The 20293-nt window shown below is 46.4% G+C and overlaps 1 protein-coding gene across 1 annotated transcript in view; it reads right to left on the reverse strand.

Annotated features, from left to right (window-relative positions):
* AP1B1 (adaptor related protein complex 1 subunit beta 1) overlaps positions 1-20293 on the reverse strand; it is a 342547-nt gene that overhangs the window by 222196 nt on the left and 100058 nt on the right. Inside the window, exon 10 of the mRNA XM_078667185.1 lies at positions 10370-10535. Within this exon, the coding sequence (XP_078523311.1) occupies positions 10370-10535 (166 nt within the window). The remainder of the gene's footprint in view (positions 1-10369; positions 10536-20293) is intronic.

Genomic DNA, 20293 nt, shown 5'->3' on the forward strand with positions numbered 1-20293 from the left:
GATGACTGCCTGGGACAAGCCTGCCTTCAACAGCTAGTCAGAGAGGTAGGGGCAAACTGGCATCCCTGATCTTCGAGGGTGTGTTGCCACCAACGCCATCACGTTCATGAACACCCAAGGGGAGCTGGTGAGACTAAAGTGGAGCACAGTGAACTGTGTGGTTCTCCCACCAAGAAACACCCATAGTGCCAATGGCTAGAAGCACAGGTATATTAAAAGGTGTCCTGCAGATCCAACGCTACCATATAGTCTCCAGGGTCGAAGGCAGACAAAACCTTGGCCCAAATGAACATTATGGCTCTCACCTTCCGGATGACGGAGTTGAGAGGGTGCAGGTCTAGAACAGGCCAAAGACCTCCGCTCTTCTTCAACATCATAAATTATCGGAACAACTACCACACCCTACTTTTGGCACCAGCAACCTCTAGACAGTCCCTTCGCCAAAAGGGCTTGCCCTTCCTGCCGCAAAATGGAGAGATGAACCTCCATCAATCGCTGTGGGGATAGTAGAATATGCGGCAGATAAAGAAAGAGCAAGGCGTAACCCTCACTAAAAATATGTAGGACCCACTTTTCCAATATGATTTCTGGCCAGCCTGGTAAGAATCGGTGGAATGTACCTGCCACCTGGTGGCTGTGTACCTGCAGAAAGTTTGACAGATGGGGCGGTAGGCTTGACAGTGTGCTGAACTTAGTCGCGATTCAGAAAAGGGGGTGGTGATGAACAGAGTGCCTGAATTAAGTAGACCACTCTTACCCAGTCCAAAGATCAGGGCTTGATCCATCACCGTTTTTTAGCTCACTGCACCATCCCAGCTCAGAACTTGGCTATATGCAAATTAGTCTGTTCCTGTCCCAGTGCATGATGGGAACAGGGCAAACCAAACTACCAAGCCAATTCTTATACTGGGAAGGAAACAAGCTTCCGGGGACCGGTTTCTGCCATTTCAGGCGTCGTCGGCCCGGCTTGCTTGAATCCTGATGATGCAATGAGCAAGGGACTCACATCTGAGTATACCCTTCCACGCTTATGGTGGACAAAATGATTCAGAAAAGGGGGTGGTGATGAACAGAGTGCCTGAATTAAGCAGACCACTCTTACCCAGTCCAAAGATCAGGGCTTGATCCATCACCGTTTTTTAGCTCACTGCACCATCCCAGCTCAGAACTTGGCTATATGCAAATTAGTCTGTTCCTGTCCCAGTGCATGATGGGAACAGGGCAAACCAAACTACCAAGCCAATTCTTATACTGGGAAGGAAACAAGCTTCCGGGGACCGGTTTCTGCCATTTCAGGCGTCGTCGGCCCGGCTTGCTTGAAACCTGATGGTGCAATGAGCAAGGGACTCACATCTGAGTATACCCTTCCACGCTTATGGTGGACAAAATGATTCAGAAAAGGGGGTGGTGATGAGTCCCTGGCTCACTGCTCCATCAGGATTCAAGCAAGCCGGGCCGACGACGCCTGAAATGGCAGAAACCGGTCCCCGGAAGCTTGTCTCCTTTCTGGTGAAGAATTGGCTTGGTAGTTTGGTCTGCCCTGTTCCCATGATGCACTGGGCCAGGGACAGACTAATTTGCATATAGCCAGGTTCTGAGCTGGGATGGGGCAGTGAGCTAAATAACGGTGATGGATCAAGCCCTGATCTTTGGACTGGGTAAGAGTGGTCTGCTTAATTCAGACACTCTGTTCATCACCACCCCCTTTTCTGAATAACTTAGTCGCGAGGCATAGTGCCCCCAGACCCCGACTGCAAAACTTCTGGGTTCCCTGTGGGGGTTGGAAAAGTTGGCGTTAAGTGATGCCTTGCCAAAGCCGCAAAAGAGTGATGGGACTGTTGCAGTTAGCAAGGTGGGGCGGAAAGGCCCAGAGAAGGAGCGGTAGTCCTTCCATTGTTGAAAAGCTTGAGCGGATTCAGCTTTTTCCCCAAAAAGGTGAGGCCCATCAACGGAAATGGTCATCAGGGAGTATTGGACATCGCCATAGAGCCCAGTCTTTTTCTTTCTTTAACCCCTTCGACGCTCATGACGAGCTCAGCTCGTCATGGAGTTTCCATTGATTTCAATGGAAATTACATTGAAGTGGTACCAGGGGCTCAGCATCCAAGTGGTTAAATACTTTTTTTCGGTCAAAGACCATAAAAGCAGCATAAAAAAACATAACCGCCCTCCAGGACGGAGGCCCTGACAGAACCACCACTCCTGAGGAAATCAAGGTGTGATTCACTGCATTTTACGCACAACTTTACACAGCAGGGACTGTGCCCCCGAGCAAGGTTCTCAATCAATATTTTAATACCTTTCAGCTCCTCTGGCTTGGCAACCTCACCGGTAATTTCTTGATGAGCCTTTTTCCAGGGATGAAATCTTGCTGCGATTAATGGTATGCCCCGTGACAAGGCCCCTGGCTCGGACGGCCTGCCGGTATCCTTTTATAATTCAAAAAGGGGGGTGGTGATGGACAGAGTATCTGAATTAAGCAGAACACTCCTACCCAGTCAAAAGATCAGGGCTTGATCCATCACCGTTTTTTAGCTCACTGCACCATCCCAGTTCAGAACCTGGCTACATGCAAATTAGTCTGTCTCTGGCCCAGTGCATCATGGGAACAGGGCAGACCAAACTACCAAGCCAATTCTTTACTGGAAAGGAAACAAGCTTCCGGGGACCGGTTTCTGGCATTACAGCCGTCTTCGGCCCGGCTTGCTTGAATCCTGATGGTGCAGTGAGCAAGGGACTCACATCTGAGCATACCCTTCCACACTTGTGGTGGCCAAAACGATTCAAAAAGGGGGGTGGTGATGGACAGAGTATCTGAATTAAGCAGAACACTCCTACCCAGTCAAAAGATCAGGGCTTGATCCATCACCGTTTTTTAGCTCACTGCACCATCCCAGTTCAGAACCTGGCTACATGCAAATTAGTCGGTCCCTGGCCCAGTGCATCATGGGAACAGGGCAGACCAAACTACCAAGCCAATTCTTTACTGGAAAGGAAACAAGCTTCCGGGGATCCTTTTATAAGGCCTTCGCGTCCCTTCTGGTCCCACACTTAGCTGCCATGTACAACTAATCTTATGAGAATGGTCAGTTGCCCCCCTCGCTCCACGAGGTACTACTCACACTACTTCTAAAGCCAGGAAAACCGCCAGAGCTACGAGACTCATATAGTCTCCATTCACTAATTAAAACGGACAACAAAATCTTTGCCAAACTCCTCGCCTCCCGCTTTCTTCCCCTATTGCCGGTCATTGCTCGCCTGGACCAGTCCGGATTCATTCCTGGCCGCAGAACCTCTCATAACCTCCAGATTATATTCTCCGTCCTTCATCAAATTAACCCCAAGTTTCCGGCAGTGGCCGCCTTGCTTGACGCCACCAAAACCTTTGATACCTTAGAGTGACCCTTTCTCTTCTATCTCCTCCCTCACTTGGGCTTTAGCCCGGTCTTCATACGCAAAATACTACTTCTCTACACCCTTCACACTACCCGCCTACGGATTAACAGTCAAATATCTGAACCTATCTCCATCGAGAGAGGCACCAGGCAGGGGTGTCCGCTATCACCCATGCTTTTTGCCATCGCAATGGAACCCTTTGCTGCTCAACTTCATATGCACCACACCCAGAGAGGTCTCGGTTTCGCAGCTTGCGCTCTTGTCTCAATGTATATGGACAACGTTACTCTCTTTGTCCGCATTCCTCAGGAGAACCTAATCCAATGGTTCTTAAGGTGATACGGTTTGGGGGCTACTCCGACTTCCAGGTTAACTGGAACAAGTCTGTGCTTTTCCCCCTCACTGATGCCACGGTGCCCTTCACTCCGGACTAACCCTTTGTGTGGGCATCGGGCCCGACAAGATACTTGGGCATCTGGCTAAGCAGGGATGTAGATGAACTTTGGAGAGCTAACTTTGGCCGTGCTGAGGACTGGTTTAAGTCCAAGATTTCCCGCTGGCACCAGTTGCCTTTGTTTCTGGACAGTTGCATAGCCATCGCCAAGATGGTGGCGCTCCCAAAGTTTTTATATTTATTTGTCAATATTCCTATTCCCCTCACTGTCCACTTTTTTCGCAAAGTCCGCTCATTGCTCATCACTCTTGTCTGGGCCGGTCGACAGCCCAGAAGTGCAAATATCCTTACCCTCCCGATGTCTCATGGCGGTCTTGGTGCTCACGGTTTTAAACTTTATGCCCTTAGCGCCCAGGCCTTCTTTCTCCATTTTTGGCTCTACCCTACTCCTTTTCAGCCACATGTCATGGTGGAAGCCGATCTCCCCGCCCCATGGCCGCTCACAACAGCCTTGTTTTCCCCGGCAAAACTCCCACGTACTGAGATTGACACAGTGAAGACCCTGCGCTGGGCCTGGGATGGGCTCAGCAAACTCTCCGGCTCCGACATGCTCTCCCTTCAGTCATCCGGGATGGTTAAACATGCAACCCTCTTAGGCCTTACCACAGTTTCGGACCTCTACCCTGGGGACACATTCTTTTCACTTGCTGCCGACTCTGGCTCCATAGACACACTGCTCTACTATCAACTCAGGGCTATCTGCAGGGAGCTTCACCCCTCATTTCCCCAGCCTCCTTCCTTGATCGCCACTCTTGACTTCCTTTACATGTCCCCCTTCCCCCGGAAACTAGTCACTAAAATGTTCGCCCTTACACTGGCAGCATCTCCCATTTCCATTGACCGGGCACGTGTGGTGTGGGGTGAGGACCTGGATGTTTAAATCTCTCAAGTAGACTGGTTTTATTGTTGCAATCAGATTAAACGCCTATCCACTTTACCGCCTGCGACTCATTCATTTTAAGTATTTATATAGGCTTTACCAGACACCTGCTCAGTTGCACAAGATGGGACTTATCCCCAATGATAGATGTCTACGATGTTCTGCCCCTGCGGCAGACTTCTCCCACCTCGCTTGACAGTGCCCTCAGATCACTGCATATTGGCGTGAGGTCTGTGCCGCTATTTCTGAGATCACCTCGTTGCTGGTCCAGCCTGACTCTCTGCTTTGCCTCTTTGACTTCGTTAAATTTTGCCCAGATGCCACACGCCGCTTGACTGCAATGCTCCTTGTCCTTGCGTGGCATAGGGTCTCTATGTGCTGGGGTCGCAGGTTTGCACCCAAGGTTGATATCTGGCTTGAGAATGCTTCGTGCTGTCAGACACTCCTGTCTGAATTCTGGGACCTAATGCCAGCCAAATCCCGTCAACTTGACATATGGGGTCCAGTTGTGTCCTACCTCTTAAATCGCAACTCTCTGAGCCCTGCGACCTCCCCCTGCGCTCCCCGCTGGCGCTGGTGATGGTCTATGAGTTGCTGGCTCCCCGCTCATTCTCCCTTCTGCTCCACTAGCCTTTCTCCCCCACTCGATGTGCCTCCTCCCATGGCTCATTCTAATCCCCTAGTGCCACCACGACATCTCTCCATTGTATCGATTTCATGTGCTACGTGTATGAGGTAACCTCCGTTTCAATATACTGTATGCTTGTATAGAATGTCTTGATACGGTGCAATCTTGTAACCTTCATGTGCAACTTTGTCCGATAAAGGTTTCTGAAAATTGGAAAAAAAAAAAGGCAGCATAAAAGAAAGTCACATTGGGTTACAAACAATTAAAAAAACTCAAAGCTGAAGGTTCCAAAAGGGACAATGCAATTAAAAAATATGGTTTTTAAGTTTAAATAAAAGCTGAATAAAAAAAAGCTTTCACACTTCAAAACATAAATTTGGTGGTGATGCTGTATGAAATCAATATTTTGTGAAAAGTGAGTCTATTCTTGGGCGATTATGCTTAGTGGTTCATTGAATGGTGGTGTGCAGCTATAGCTAAGGTTTTATGATTACAGTCAACTTATATGCTTAATGGTTGGGTTCTGGTGTTTACATAATTATCCTAGTGCAAATAGGCCAGACTGATTTCAAAAATGTTGCTTTTGAGAAAACCACACAAGACCCGGTATCTGACCTGCAAATGCGCAATGCTTGTTTGTGGAGCCTAATTCCAAGGCGCCTGCACAAGGGGACAATCCATCGTCTTCGCTGTTTGGTGTTTGCAGGGCAAAAAAATAGTAAGTGGGCGTCTGCCTCCTGTGCTGTACCACATACCGAGCAGACAGCACTACCACCGTGGGTGGGATCTCCATTTGCTGGTAAAAGATGTAAGTGGCAGGGTGTCCAACCTGAATTCGATATACAAGGAACTAGTAAATTGCGGGTCAATTTCATTAAAGAAGGTTTCAAACCGTGGCTCAATTTTTTGATACAGCACAGACTCAGCAGTATTGCCACTGGCGGAGAACCCAGTCGATAACAGCCAGGCATGACTGAGAGTGGCAACACTTGTGCCTATGGCCCGGCAAATTAAATCGGTGGTGTCCAAGCCACAACGAATCATTAACTTGGCAGCATCATGGCTTTCTTGAATCGTCTGACAGAGAAAAGGCCAAGTTCTTCGAGCACACAAGGGAGGACTTGTGCCAATGAATCCCAAAGGGCGTGCAACTAATGGCCCAACAAACAGCAGAAGTTAACAGATTAAAGGGCCAAGCAGGTGGATGAAAAGATACGTTAGCCAAATGTTTCTACTTGCTTAAATTCCCTAAAGGGGGAGTGGTAGGAAATGTGTTGGGGTTAGAACAACTAGTGGAAGTCTGCACTAAAAGTCTTTCTTGCAAGGGGTGCTATAAAAGAAAGGCTAGGTTGCCAGAGACAAGACGAAGACGCCTGGCAACTTGTCTATTAACTGGGGTGGGTAGAGAGGGGGGCAAGAGCATGGGTTGGTTTAAGAGACCAACAATGTATCCATGAGTGCCTACTTAAGGGGGAGAAGAAAGTCAGAAGATGTTTGCCCTGGTTGGAGAACTCCTGTGAAGATATTGGTTTTAACCTCCACAGTGGGGAGTTGGATGTCAAGAACTTCAGCTGCCCTAAGCATCACCATTAAGTAGGAAGTAGACTCCTCTGAGGTCAGTCCAGGAGTAGAAAAACAAGCCATCTCCAAGGAGGTATAGACGCCACTAGCCTCTTGCAAGTCCGGTACAACTGTCATTTTGGTAGGGCTGAACTAAGGCATCACGCGGGTTAATCATTATCAGAGTTAGTCCCAAAAGGTGAATGGAGAGTTGTCTAACCTGCTGTAATTCAAGTGGGGGAAGTGAAGCCTCGGGCAGATTTGGGTGTGAAGTCGGACGAGGTCAGATCGGCGTTGGAAAAAGACAAATCAGAGCCACTTTTTCAGGCTGTGCAGTCGGCATCGGAGTTGACGTGCCCAGGCCTGGAGTTGGTTGTTGCGCTAGCAACAGAGTCTAAACTAGAGCCAGAGGCAAGGTAAAGGTGAGGGTGCAGCCGGAGCCAAGGGCAATCCCATGTGAAAGACCTCTTGGCTCCTTGGGGCCTTGCCAGAGAAAGTCGACAGGGATCCAAAGAGTCGGAGCATGGCTGCGTAGAACTCTTGAATCTGACACGGTGTGGCTGAAAGCCGTGGAAACTGCAAAATAGGCTCCAAAGTCTGCTGACATCAGGAGTAAGATCGAGAAGGGTGGTGCCGCCCCGCACCTATTCAGGCGAATGAGACTGAAGACTCTGAGCGCGTTGAAGAGCGACCTCTGGAGCAAAGCAGTTGACTCTGGGAATGGGATCGAGGGTGAACCTAGGACGCAGAGCGGGACTTGATCTCATTGCGGAGTCTTCGTATGCTTGGCGATAGTTTCAACTCGCATTCCCAGACAGCCTTGGGGTTCATCAACATGCAGTCGAGACATAGAGTCATGTTTAGACCCCAGGCACCTCAAGCACACATGATGGGGATCTGTCACAGATATTTCTTTGCAACAGTTCATCCAGGGCTTGAAACCTATTTTAGGGGGTGACATCCCATGGTCACTGTTATTTCGGCCTGGCATGTAATTTCCAGAGTGGAACTGTGTTAGTGAGTAGCCGCAAGATGTCACCTTCGAGCATGCAGAGGTACTGCTGAAAGGTTTGCAAAACTGGTATGACGCTTGAGAACTATTCAAAGATAAGGAATATACGGCTAGAAATCTCTATCAGAACTGGTAATTTTGGTCAGGGATGCAAGGCTGTCTAAGCGCCAGGAACCTTGTTTGTTGCCAGATAAAAATCTTCATGAATGTGCTGTAACCCCATAGCATTCAGTTGAGGACAATGATAAATAGCAACCAGTTGCATCATTTGGAAATTCTAGAAGCAGCAGAATGTGTGCATGCTGCTTTTTTAACTGTTTGGTTTCTGCTGGTTTGGGAACAGCAGTGTCTGTGTACAGAGCAATAAAGGTAACAAAATTATACATTTAAAAGAAAAAACATTACAATGTGAGGAAATTGCATTATTTAAGGTGGCACAATTGTTACAAAAAGAGGCAGCTGAAGAAATATGCAGTGCCGAGACTTTTCAAGCAATGCACACTATACAAAATGCAATAAATAACAAGGCACAAGAGAGATATTGAGAACTACAGCATGAGACAGAACCCTGCATTTGGAGGTGCTCCAGTGGAGGTAGGAGCAGCATATGGTGTAAAGGCTGAAGGTTCACTGGAAAAAACAACAACGGTGGGAGGGATTTGGGGGAGTCAGGGGATGGGCAATAAAGAGAGAAATGAGATGGGCCAGAGAAGGGAGGCACTGAACCTCTATGGGCACGAGTTGGATGTTCCCGTACACCTTTGGAAATAGGAATGACTAAAAGTGAGACAAGTTACATTAGAAAGAGGGAAAGGTTAAACATTTTAAATTAATATACACTGTGCAATAGAGACAGAGGAGGGAAACATTGAAAAAAATATTATTGTATATTTAAAAATTAGTCCTGTACCTTTTAGAAATGCATGAGAGGATGACATTTGGAGGAAGAAAAAGGCGAGGAAAGGGAATACTTCTGCATCCTACCAGTAAAAAAAAGGGAATGAGAGGCTTTGTCTATCTATCAAGATAAGGGTAGGACAAATATAGGATGCTTTTGCTGGACCCATGAATGAACCTCAAGAAAACTATGTCACTATTCAACGAAGAATGGTTAAATATGCCACATACTTTTTAAAAATAAGAAGAGCCAGGGTACATTTTTCTTAGTGTGCTGCAGTGACAACCTCCCACTGACACCACTCTTCACACTTAATACCACCCACGCTACCAACTACTGCTGCCTTTGGTTCCATCCACCCGCTTCCCCCCACAGTAAGTGACAAAGATTTGCAGGAGGTGGCTCTAAAGCCAAGGCCTGTGTTGCAGTCAGCAGTGAGCCATATGTCAGATGATGGGACAGAGGCAGAGTTTTAGTCACAGCCTCTTTAATTCACACAAACCTTGCTGCTTAAAGGAGGAAGAGAGGAAAAAACAAGCTGTGGGCTCAGGGGATAACAACGATCAGGTACAGTGTGGGGTCACTGCAACAGCATTGGTCTTACTGTGGGTGATGGCGGACAGAGGAGAAAAATGGGGGCACGTAATGTATTCAGCTTGAGCTGAATACATTATCAGGCAATGGGAGGCAGCTGAAACAGGTTTGGCAGGCCAGAACTGCCTCTTAGTCTTTATCCTTAGGACTGCCTGTTATCACATTGATAGCGATGATCTACACAAGCCATAAAGAAAAAAGTAAATTTGACGAGAAGGATTCCCAAACTTTGGCCTCCATCTGGAAGGAGATCAGTACCATGGTAGAGGTTAGACTCCTAGTGATACGTTTGCCAATAGTAGTTCGCAGGCCTCTTTAGTGTTTTGATGATCTACAAAATGTTGGCTCTAGGGAGAGTATACCTTGGCCACCTCTTTTGGTGGCCAAGGTAGGAAAATGCAGCCAGACCTGGAAGCAATCAACCAAGAAAATGATGGTTCACAGAGAGACTGTGGATTGGTAAAACGTCCATTGGAAACTAACAGTTTTTTCTTTCTTTATTTGATTTAATGGCTCTATGAGTTTTATGCGCTGCCTAGTTCTTAAGAGTTTAATTTTATCCAGTCATTTGAATTAGGCTAATGGACTACTGTGATCCAAGGAATGCCATTATTAAATATGAACTATTCAAAAGGACACAAAAACCAAACCTTTTACCCTTGCCCCAGCTCACGATAGGGAAACATTAAGATGATGGCCTCCAATTGATGAAGATTGAAGATGGATAAGCAATCAGATTCACTCACTCAAGAAACTAAATCCCCAAGCAGTATACAGGCATGGAAAATATTTTAACATTGAAAAGAAAAAGGCACTAGAGTTGTGAGAGAGTTTGGCATGGATAGCAGAAAGGCATGTGTGATTCTCTATGGTCAATAAAACAGAATCAGCTCTTCTCTGTCCTCTGCTTATACTTGCACGTTGCCCCATTTACCCATCCAAGTCACCTGTGTGCTCTCGTCATGGAAGCCTTCCAGGAAGCTCTCCAGGAGCTCATCTGCATTGTCAATCCGCTCTGCATATTCCCCTACAATCCAGATCATGGCTGCTCGGGCCTCAGGCTCATCCAGCGAGTCCAGGTTCTCACAGAGAGTAGCGATTACACTTTCATACCTATGAAAGGAGTACACCAGAGGTGAACAAAGTGTAGGAACAGGCAAGGCATGAGCGATGCACAAACAGCTAACACAGGGAACAGGTAGGATGGTCGAGCAGAATGCACGATGTATATGAACCAGCCAGGCATAACAATATTGGAGTGTCCTTCACATGGAGCAAATCAGGGGTGCAGAATGTGCCCCACACACACACACACACACACACACACACACACACACACACACACACACACACACACACACGGTTTGTGTAAAACACATTTTCATGCTTTTCAGCTCTTAAATGATACGATTCAGATGAGATGGAACTGGCATTAAGAATTATGAGTTTAAAACAATGTATTTAAAGAAGTTTCAAACTAGTTTCCAAGACTGCTCTTCTGTGCTCAGTCAGTGTGTCTGAATCTTTTCTTCAACAGTTGAAAGACAGAGGCAGACTCTCCATTTAGCTATATATAGAGGCTTCCCTATGGACAGGTACAGAGGACAATGGACTTTAGGGGGATAGAAAAAATATATATTTAAGAAAATGGTATGTTCTGTACTTAGAAATTCGAAATGTCCCTCTCAAAGAATCGGTGTTCCCGGACAACCCTTCCCTTCTTTTCTGCATCTCTCCGTCCTGTCTGCTTTCCTTTTGCCTATTTGTTCGATCCATTCATTACAGTTTTGCGTATTGGCACTTCAGTGCTACTGCAATCAAAATGCACTGCTTACTACTATAGGGGCAAAGTATGAGGCAGAGAGGAAAACATGATTCAGATTTAAAGCCTCTGCAAATAAGTGCAGCAATTGTGGTGCAGCTCTCGCAATGCATGGCTCAAATTTTTTTTCAAGGAACACGGAGCTTAACTCAAAAGTCTGAATGTTACACACTAAACCAGTAATAATTTGCACTTTCTAAAACTTAGAACACCTACATGTTACGCCATTAACCACCCACACTCTAAACCGAACACCACTTAAATCACACGGACATATTACATCAATTCATGGAAAATTACTATTGCCAAATACACTCTCTGATAACATATATAACTTTGCCTGGGTCTCTAGCATGTAACACAGCACTGTTTGTTTCCAAATAAATCTCTCAAATCTGTAGAACCCTGGGTCATGTCTTGACCTCACCAAACAGATATTTTTATCAAAGTGTGCACTACAACAACTCATTGATACAACCAAATGAGGATTTTTATGGGCTTACAATTCTAAATACTGCAAATCACACAATCGGCTTTCTCAAAGTTTAAACCAGCATTTACATCCCTGAGGACTCCCACAAGCCTAGGATTCCTAAAGAAATCGATACAATACTTAGGTGTCACTGCTGGAGCTCCTGGAGTCACAAGAGGACTTGTCAGGGCACTAAACCTCGCCAGCAATGGATCTAGTGACCAAGTGATGACATCAATTAATTATAACTTAAGCTTTATAAGGAGTCAAAACCAGCCTTCTTGATCCTAGATACTTTAAGTAATAGATAGTACTAGGCCTCAGTTTCCTAGTACTCTGAAAGTACTAACATCACAAAAAGATTGAAAAGCACTCTTTTCGAATTTAACACAGATATAATCTAATCACTAGAAAGCAACCACCCATGACAAGGCCGATCCCCTACACAGCACAACCATTCGGCAAATACCCCGGACAAGAGAATCCTCACTTGACCTCCCTACATTTAGCCCACACTATGATAAAACTGATCCCTCCAGATTTCATTTCCTCCTTTATGCCCCAGCAATACACCATCACCAATCCACCATTTGTGCTCCCTTTAGTCCCATAGCTACCACACATTATCCTGCAAAAACTGGGCCCAAACACCAAACCAACCACATCACAAAAAGCTCTAAAATTCAAAATGAACGTGACACCTACTATAATTATACTAATGGTACTCACAGTGATTATCCAGCCTAATGACAAACCAAAGACCCTTCAAGGAGATCTTTCAATATCTAAAATGGATACAAATTGGCTCATAATGACATCATAATGATGGAGGACAGGTGGAGCTGGGCGGGGTTGCTCGGGCCTTGTCAGAATTGGAGCGGGGACTGCCGTGGATGCGGGCTGCCATTGTGTGGCGACCTGGAGCTCTGAGGAGGGCAGGCCCCCGCCGGAGAAGTGGGGTAGTTGTGCACTGCTGGGACTTTGCAGGTACCGGGCGGGGATCGAGTGAAAAAGCAAGTGCTGTTGGGAGGGCCTGTGCACCAGCCCAGTGACCAAGCCTGCGGGGCATTAGTGGTCCTTGGAGGGATGCCTCCTTGTGGTGGGGCCCCCTGCACCATCCTGTGACCCGACCCAAAAGGCTTTGGCCAGGGGAATACTTAGCTGCTGACTGTTTTGATGGATGGGCAAGAGACCTGCATTGAAGCAGCACGAGGCCCTGGAGAACAGTACTGGAGCACTGGCACATGTGTATCTCCGGAGGGATTTGGCGTTCCCAGGCATTGGGGCACATCAATATTGGCAGCTACTTAGGGGGGAGCCCTGTTTGTGCAATCAGACTGCCTGCTAAAAGGCAAGGCAGGCCAGTCCCGAGAAAACAGTGAGCTGCTGAGGAAGAGTGTAGTCCTTGGGCGTGTGAGTGCGGAAAGGAACTCCACAAAGGTGGCATGAACACCTGAAGGCCGTGGAGAATGCAAGCCTGTCTGGGTCATGGAGGGAATCCAGCTGTAGTGTTTGGCTTCATCCACCAGCTGCGCTGCAGAAGGACCCGGGCAGGGATAGGCCTAGAGTGAGAGGCTGGTGAGAGGGGCTCCTGGAGGGGCCCAGGCCGGAGATGGTTCAACACCTGGTTGGGCAGGGCGGTTCAGGGGCTTCATAGCAGGAAGACTTGACAGGACCGGTGCGATGGGCAAAGATAAAACAGCACGATCGACAGGGGTCAATACAATTACACAGTACACCCCGCCACCTGCCGCTGCACATAACAAGACAATTGGGCGGTTGAGGAGGAAATGATGACGAAAATGGAGAGCCCTTCCATGCTGAGCTGTTGGCTACTGTTCAATGGTCCAGGAAAGCCCTGGAAAATAGAATTGAGGCTGTATTTATAGATGTGAACCTCATGAGGGCAGATCTGCGGAAAGTTGCGGATAAGGTGACCGCTGGAGAGGGTGACATTGTGGACCTGCAGGGTGAGGTGGCGATGCTTAAGCAGCATGTGGCCCAAATGACAACGAACACGAAAGCCATGGAGCACCGGCTCAGGTTGGCAAAGGATGCGCCCCGGAGCAGTAACATTCGAGTCCTGGGATTCCCAAAGCACGTGGAGGAGTAAGGGTCGGCAGAGCAATTTCTGGAGAAATGGATATGCTCTGACTTGCACCATCGGGGACTGTCTGAACAGTTTGTTGTGGAGAGGGCGCATATGGCCCCAGTGCCGCCCCCCCCCCCCCCGGGTGCAGAGCAACTGGCCATTATAGCAAAATTGCTGAATTACTGGAACAGGGACTGTATCCTGCATGCAGCCAGGGAACGGCAGGACCTCAGCTATGAGAACAATAAAATCACTATATATCTGGACTACGCCAAACAGGTACAAGAACTGATGTTTTTTGGGGGGTCAAGCGGTTGCTACGGTATTTACAACTGCTCCTCTACCCTGCAAAATACACATGTTTAGCAGAAAGCAGGGCCCACTTCTTTGAGACCCCAGAGGAGGTGTGTGAATGGCTGGAGATTCGGGGAGACGCCTCCCCCCCTCATGAACAAAGTAGTCAGAGATGGGGCACTCGCTCAAACAAAGGGACAAAGCAAAAAGGCCATCCAACGGAGTCATGGGACATGGCTTTGCAGAAGGAGCCAATGGTCACCGTGGGTGACGATGGGACCATGCAACTGGGGATGGTAGGCTCGGGGGGTCCAGGGTCACCAATTGTGTTAGTGACGCCGGACAGGGGAGAACTTGCGCAGATACTAGGTCTGACGGCGGATGTTGTCCCGCAGACCTTGATGGATGTAGCCCCGGAGATGGATGGTGACAGAGAAGAGGGCCGGCTGAAATACCCGGACTGCTGGTCAATTTTGTTAATGCTTTCCATGAGGGATTGTGATGTACGTATGTGGGTGGCCTGGAAGGTGGTAAACTTGAAGCGATTGATGCCATAGCTGTGAGTTGGGAGGATATACAGAGGTGCGGAATGGAGTGGTTGGGGGAATGACTGCGGGGAATGACTGTGCTTGAGATCCAGACAATATTGAGAATACACTGCATTCATCTATTGGAAAGTAACTGCTAATTTGTTGTTAGGCATGCCTGGCAGTTATGCTCGTTGGGCTCATTGTGCTGAGGAGTTAATTAGCCTCTGTTGGGCACCTAGAGAAGCTGCACACGTCCTGGCACAAGCATGGTGGGCATTAACAACTGCGCACTTGCATGTTTATTGTCTGCGAGTGGGGTGTTTTGTTACTGAATTAGTCTGTTGTTGTGAGTCCTGAGGGTGTGCAGTGGATGTCCAGCGGGTTGAGATGGCAAGCAATGGCCAGTGGTGTGCGCGAAGTTTGAATTCTATGCTACACAGGTATAGCAACGAAGGTTAGGTCCCTAAGCTGGAATGTCATGGAACAGGGTTCATGCACTAAAGGCTATGGGGTGCTCTCCTTTCTTAAAAGGTATCATGTCTCGATTGCCTATCTGCAGGAAACGCATCTGGATGACATGTGGCCGCAAGAGTGGCAAAGAAGTGGAGGGGACAGATGTTTCATTCTTCCTTTTCTGTTAGGGGTACCCTGGTGTGGGTGGCCCCGGGGACACGGTTCACCCTTACATTTATGGAGGCGAATGTGAAAGGCTGATATGTGCTTCTGTGAGGTACATTAGATGGCCGTGATATCACTATCTTAAATACATACGCTTCAAACACAGACAAACCTGCGTTTTTTCAATCCATGCGAGAACTAACAGCTGCAGAAATTGATGCGCCACTACTGTGGTTGGGAGATTTCAACTGCATGCTAGACCCTGACCTGGACAGACACCCACCTAGATGTCGTACAAACCACAGATGCCTAAAAAGATTCGAGAAGTGATGAGGGAGTTGGGTGTATGGGATGCTTGGTGTGAAAGGCACCTGACTCAGAAGCTTTTTACATGTTATTCATCCACGCATAATAGACATAAGCAACTGGACAGGGTGTTAGTAACGAAGAAGCCCACTTTTCCGGAGGTGGAGGTGACCCATTTGGCCGATTTCTGTCGGATCATGCCCCAATAAGCTATGTGGTAAAATGGAACGGCCCCGTCCAGGTGCCTGGATGTGGAGGATGCCATACAACATATTGGAAGATCAGGTGGAGAGAGAGAGACACTGTCCAGGGCACGAACCGCGATTATATGACCCTCAATTGGGAGGGTACATTTAGCAGAGCCATGGAATGGGAGGCAATGAAAATGCTTTTGTGAGGCATAGGTATGGGATTAAGATGCGGGGTTCGCCATTAATTGCAACCGGAATTAAGGGATGGGGAGGATGCTCTAGTGGAGGCCAGGCAGGGGATCAGACTCACCCGTCAACTAGCGGCTGCGAGCGGATGCGACACACGAGAATATGTGACATATGGGAAAGATTGGACAAATACATGCTCTGCAGTCACTGTCAGCGGCTCAAAGCCAAGAGGGATAAATCTGGCTGCCTCCTGGCCACCACTGACCTGCTTGTGCAACTCTGTGGGGGGCAGGGCATATACCAGGGCGGACATACTGGAAGTGTTCAAGCAGCTGACCCTACTGACGAGCGGACTGCTATGTGCCGTTCTTAAAGGGACTAGCGGGGATGCGCCTCCCGCCAGCGGGGAAGAAGGAGCTGGATGCACAGCTGACTATAGAGGAGATCCGTGAAGGATTGCGGGAGCTACCCGGTCCCAAAGCAGTTCAATTGACCACTGGATAAACTAAATACAAGGATAGAGGATGACAACGGACCGGTAGCAGATGCCAGCAATTTGCAAAAAGCAGTATGCAGAGGAGAACATTATGCAGGCATGAGCAAAATTCTGAAACAATATGTCAGAAGTAAGGAGCAGATGCAGCAGGTGCATAGATCACATCTAAAAGCAGGCATGGCGCAAAGAGGACATCACAGTCCAGGACAAACAAAAGGGATAAACATGGTACAGACCAGACTTCCAAGCAAATCAAAGGCATGCAGGCACATTAAAGAAATGCCAGCAGAACACGATCTACACAAAAAATAAGACATGCATTGTTGTATTTGTGCTTCACCTACAATAGTGTTCGCTAAGCCTTAAGAATATGTCAAGTATGGTTGACATGGGAGCCCAAGAGGGCAATTGTCCTTTTGTGCTTAATATTAACCACTGTTGACGACTAAGATGAGAGTTTGATTGCAAGTGCCAACACACATACAATATTAAACTATTTTCAGGTTGAGACAGGGGGTGCAAACTGTAGCAATAACATCTTCAACTCAACACCAAGAAGGTCATAGGTCTGATACACTGCACACAAACTATTTCCTCGTACAGCTGTGCAATTTTATGGTTGAAGGCGCTGTAACTGTCTTTAAGCATCTTCATGCATTCTGAAGAGATACATATTGTAAACCCTTGAGGCCTCGTGAGCCAAGCTGCATTGCTCATTGATGCTGGGTTTTATGGCAGCTAGCTTAACCTTCCAGGGAAAACAGGAAGTTAGTTTGACTGATGTCAGAAATGGGGTTTGGGTCCAACTACCAAATCCTTCTTTATCCCCATAACACCGGAAAGATGAGGTCCACCAAGGAAATTCATTGTTTCTGCACCACCAGAAACAGAGGCAGAGGGAAAACATCTGTAATCAATCTTTGCCAAAAAATTGTCCGCAACAAAATCTAGACGTTTTGTAAATGGCAACCTAGACCACCAGCTTTGGTTATTTGCTTTGCTGTGGTCCCAATATTTGTAATCAAGGGTTTCCAGAGAAGCAAAAGAAAACATTGCATAATTTTATCACAGGTTCTCCAACAGGGCATATTCTTGACACATCCATGGTAATCTTGGTATATTAGTGAAGATTCCCTTTTTTAACTTTTTTACCACAACTATTTTAAAACTAGGATCACAGTGATTTCAAAAATCTTCATCTTACACACGCTCTTGACAGTATTAAGAGTAGGAAGAAACAGGGGCCCTCAGACAATATAATCACGGTTGGAGGATGTTAGGGTTACTCTCAATTCTGGCGAAGACGCATATAATTTTCTTGACAACCATACCTTGTAATAAACATTTTTTTTAAAGCCAATAGCACACAACAGAAAAATGTGTGCCAAGAAGATGCACCATCACCTAAAGAAATTTTAAGTAGGGCATGCCAAATCTAAAAGTCAGCTCAAGACTTTGTGTTCCAACCCTTTAAGCCACAAATAACTGGAATGACGTTGATATGAGTGAAATGAATATTTCACTCACTGTAATGGTCTTGAGCAATATACCTTGATGAGGGGAGCGATTAATGATGAAAGTCAGATGATAACAGTATTTAAAGTAAGACTCTATGCACCTACTTACGTCTCATTCAAAGACTCTTTCCCACATAGTCCATCAACAGGCACCAAAACTCTGACAACCAATTGGCGAGATATTCAAGTTTGGCTGGCTTTTACTGAAGATTTATAGTATTTAAGATGAACAATACCACCACCTTGAAAAGAAATCTGTATATTTATCATATCTAACCACAACAACCAAACCCTCCATGTTCCCAATCTGCCAACAACCCCCACTCCTTCCTCATCACTGTCTACCCCTGAGTTCCTTAGTGTTTGCCCCTGATTACTCAACAATGTTCAAATACTGTGCCAGGACCAGAGACAAGCAACATACACTTCACTATTTGCTTTATTGATCAGCAGCCTGAACAGAAAAAATGACAGTGAGAACCCAAAAATTTAATTTCCCAGAAACTCAAGGAAATTAGGTAGTATATAAATAAACATTTAATCAACATCCGTTGTATAATCCTTTCTACGCTGCTCAGCAACCGATCCGTAACTCTTCTTTACTGTCTTATAGTAGTTATGAGATTAACAATCGTGCATCTTTGTTGATTGATTTTTTTTTTATTACCAGTTCAGGAAGTAGTGCAGTGCTAGTGGTGGATTCATTTATAAAATTGTTTACCTTGTAGGCTTACTGAGTGCCTGTATCCCAGACATACAAGTGCCAGAAAGTCACAGTCACATTGGCTGGCAGTGTGGTATTAAAAGAATAGTGCCAGGATGAGTACCCTTGGAACCTCTTTCCTTTGGCTAGGACATGATCCTATGCTTTGTTGGAGCACTCTGCAGCCTTATGTTTTTACTGGTGAACCTCTGATTTCATGCCTTGCGCTGCCTCGTAGCTTGACATCCTGTGGTGTCAGAATACAAGTTTACTGGGTATATATACACTGGAGTCTTGGTATTAACACAGTGGCTGGACACAGCATACAGGAGTGATAACAGTCACAGTGAATGCTGATGCTAAGACATGGTGCTACCCATTATGTATCACTTAAAGTCACCCAGTAGGAAGAGATTCTTCTTTTGGAGGACTGTTTGTCAGAGGCAGTAGACATTTCAGTAAAACGTCCTGTAAATGACCTCCTGAAATTTATGGAATTGTAGCCATCTTCTGGCCAAGTTGTTAAGGATCCAAAGAACGGCATCAATAGATTATGGCGGGATTGCCAGGATATTCTGGAACCTCTTACCAAGATCCAAGCTACAGCTAAGGAGGCAAAAGAATCTGGTAGCCTGATGCCGCAGATAATCTGTCAGGAAGTGCTCAATGGGCAATCATTTTCTTAGGTAATGCCAATTGACCGGTCATTGTACCATCCCTTCATGTCAGGGATGTCCTGTAGAATTTGTTCCAGGTAGAAAACAAAACACAAGGACCACCAACTTATTATCAATCTCAGGGAGTTCAACAATTGGTGGTTTAGCCCCACTTCCAATTGTCAGTAAACTGGTAAACAAAATAAGTCTTTTTTCCCCCACAGAGAAACAGATATTTTCAAGTTTGGAATGTGAACAAGGTACTGAATTTGACTTCGGAATGAAGACTTGTCAAGGAGGGAACTCTCAGAAAAACTACCCTTGTTTTTGAGTCTAGTTTTCTGTAGGAGTGTATCAGAGGTGCGGACACAGGACATGTTCAGCAAAATGTTCATCTCAGATGAGGTCACGTTTAAAATTACCAGGAGAACAAAGCACAATATTTGTATAATCGTACAATCTCTTACCAGGCCTTCTAAAATGTCCCAAATTTAGGGGTGGTATTAAAACGTGTACAAGTGGCGAGTTTGGATCTGCAATCTCTGGGCATTTCCAGTAGGGAAACGATTATCTGTGTTCTCCTCACCCTCCACTGCAGGAAGCCAATAATGATATGGCAGTTTTTGAAGCTCACACGGAGAGATGAGCTATGCTTCAAAAGAGTTTCAAGTAGGAGGTCAATTAGAGGACAAAATGAATGCTGTGGACTGTACATCCGATTATTCTTTTAAACAGTTATATTTCTAGCCAGTGTAGGGTGTGACTTCCTTAGTGGATAGCAAGCGTTGAACTTTCACAATTGTCACTTTTGGTCCTGACACATGCAAAATTTCCCAGCTTTCATGTTCTTTCAGTTTGCCGACATAAGGAAGTGTAGTATTTTAAGAGTAAGTAGATGGATTCTGATTTTTTAAAACATTTTTAAGGCCAATGGCACATTTATGAATATATTGGATCCTTGTTAAAGGGGGTCCTGGTGTAACAA

The sequence above is a fragment of the Lissotriton helveticus genome, chromosome 11 (assembly GCF_964261635.1).
Source record: "Lissotriton helveticus chromosome 11, aLisHel1.1, whole genome shotgun sequence".
In the NCBI taxonomy this organism is placed as follows: domain Eukaryota; kingdom Metazoa; phylum Chordata; class Amphibia; order Caudata; family Salamandridae; genus Lissotriton; species Lissotriton helveticus.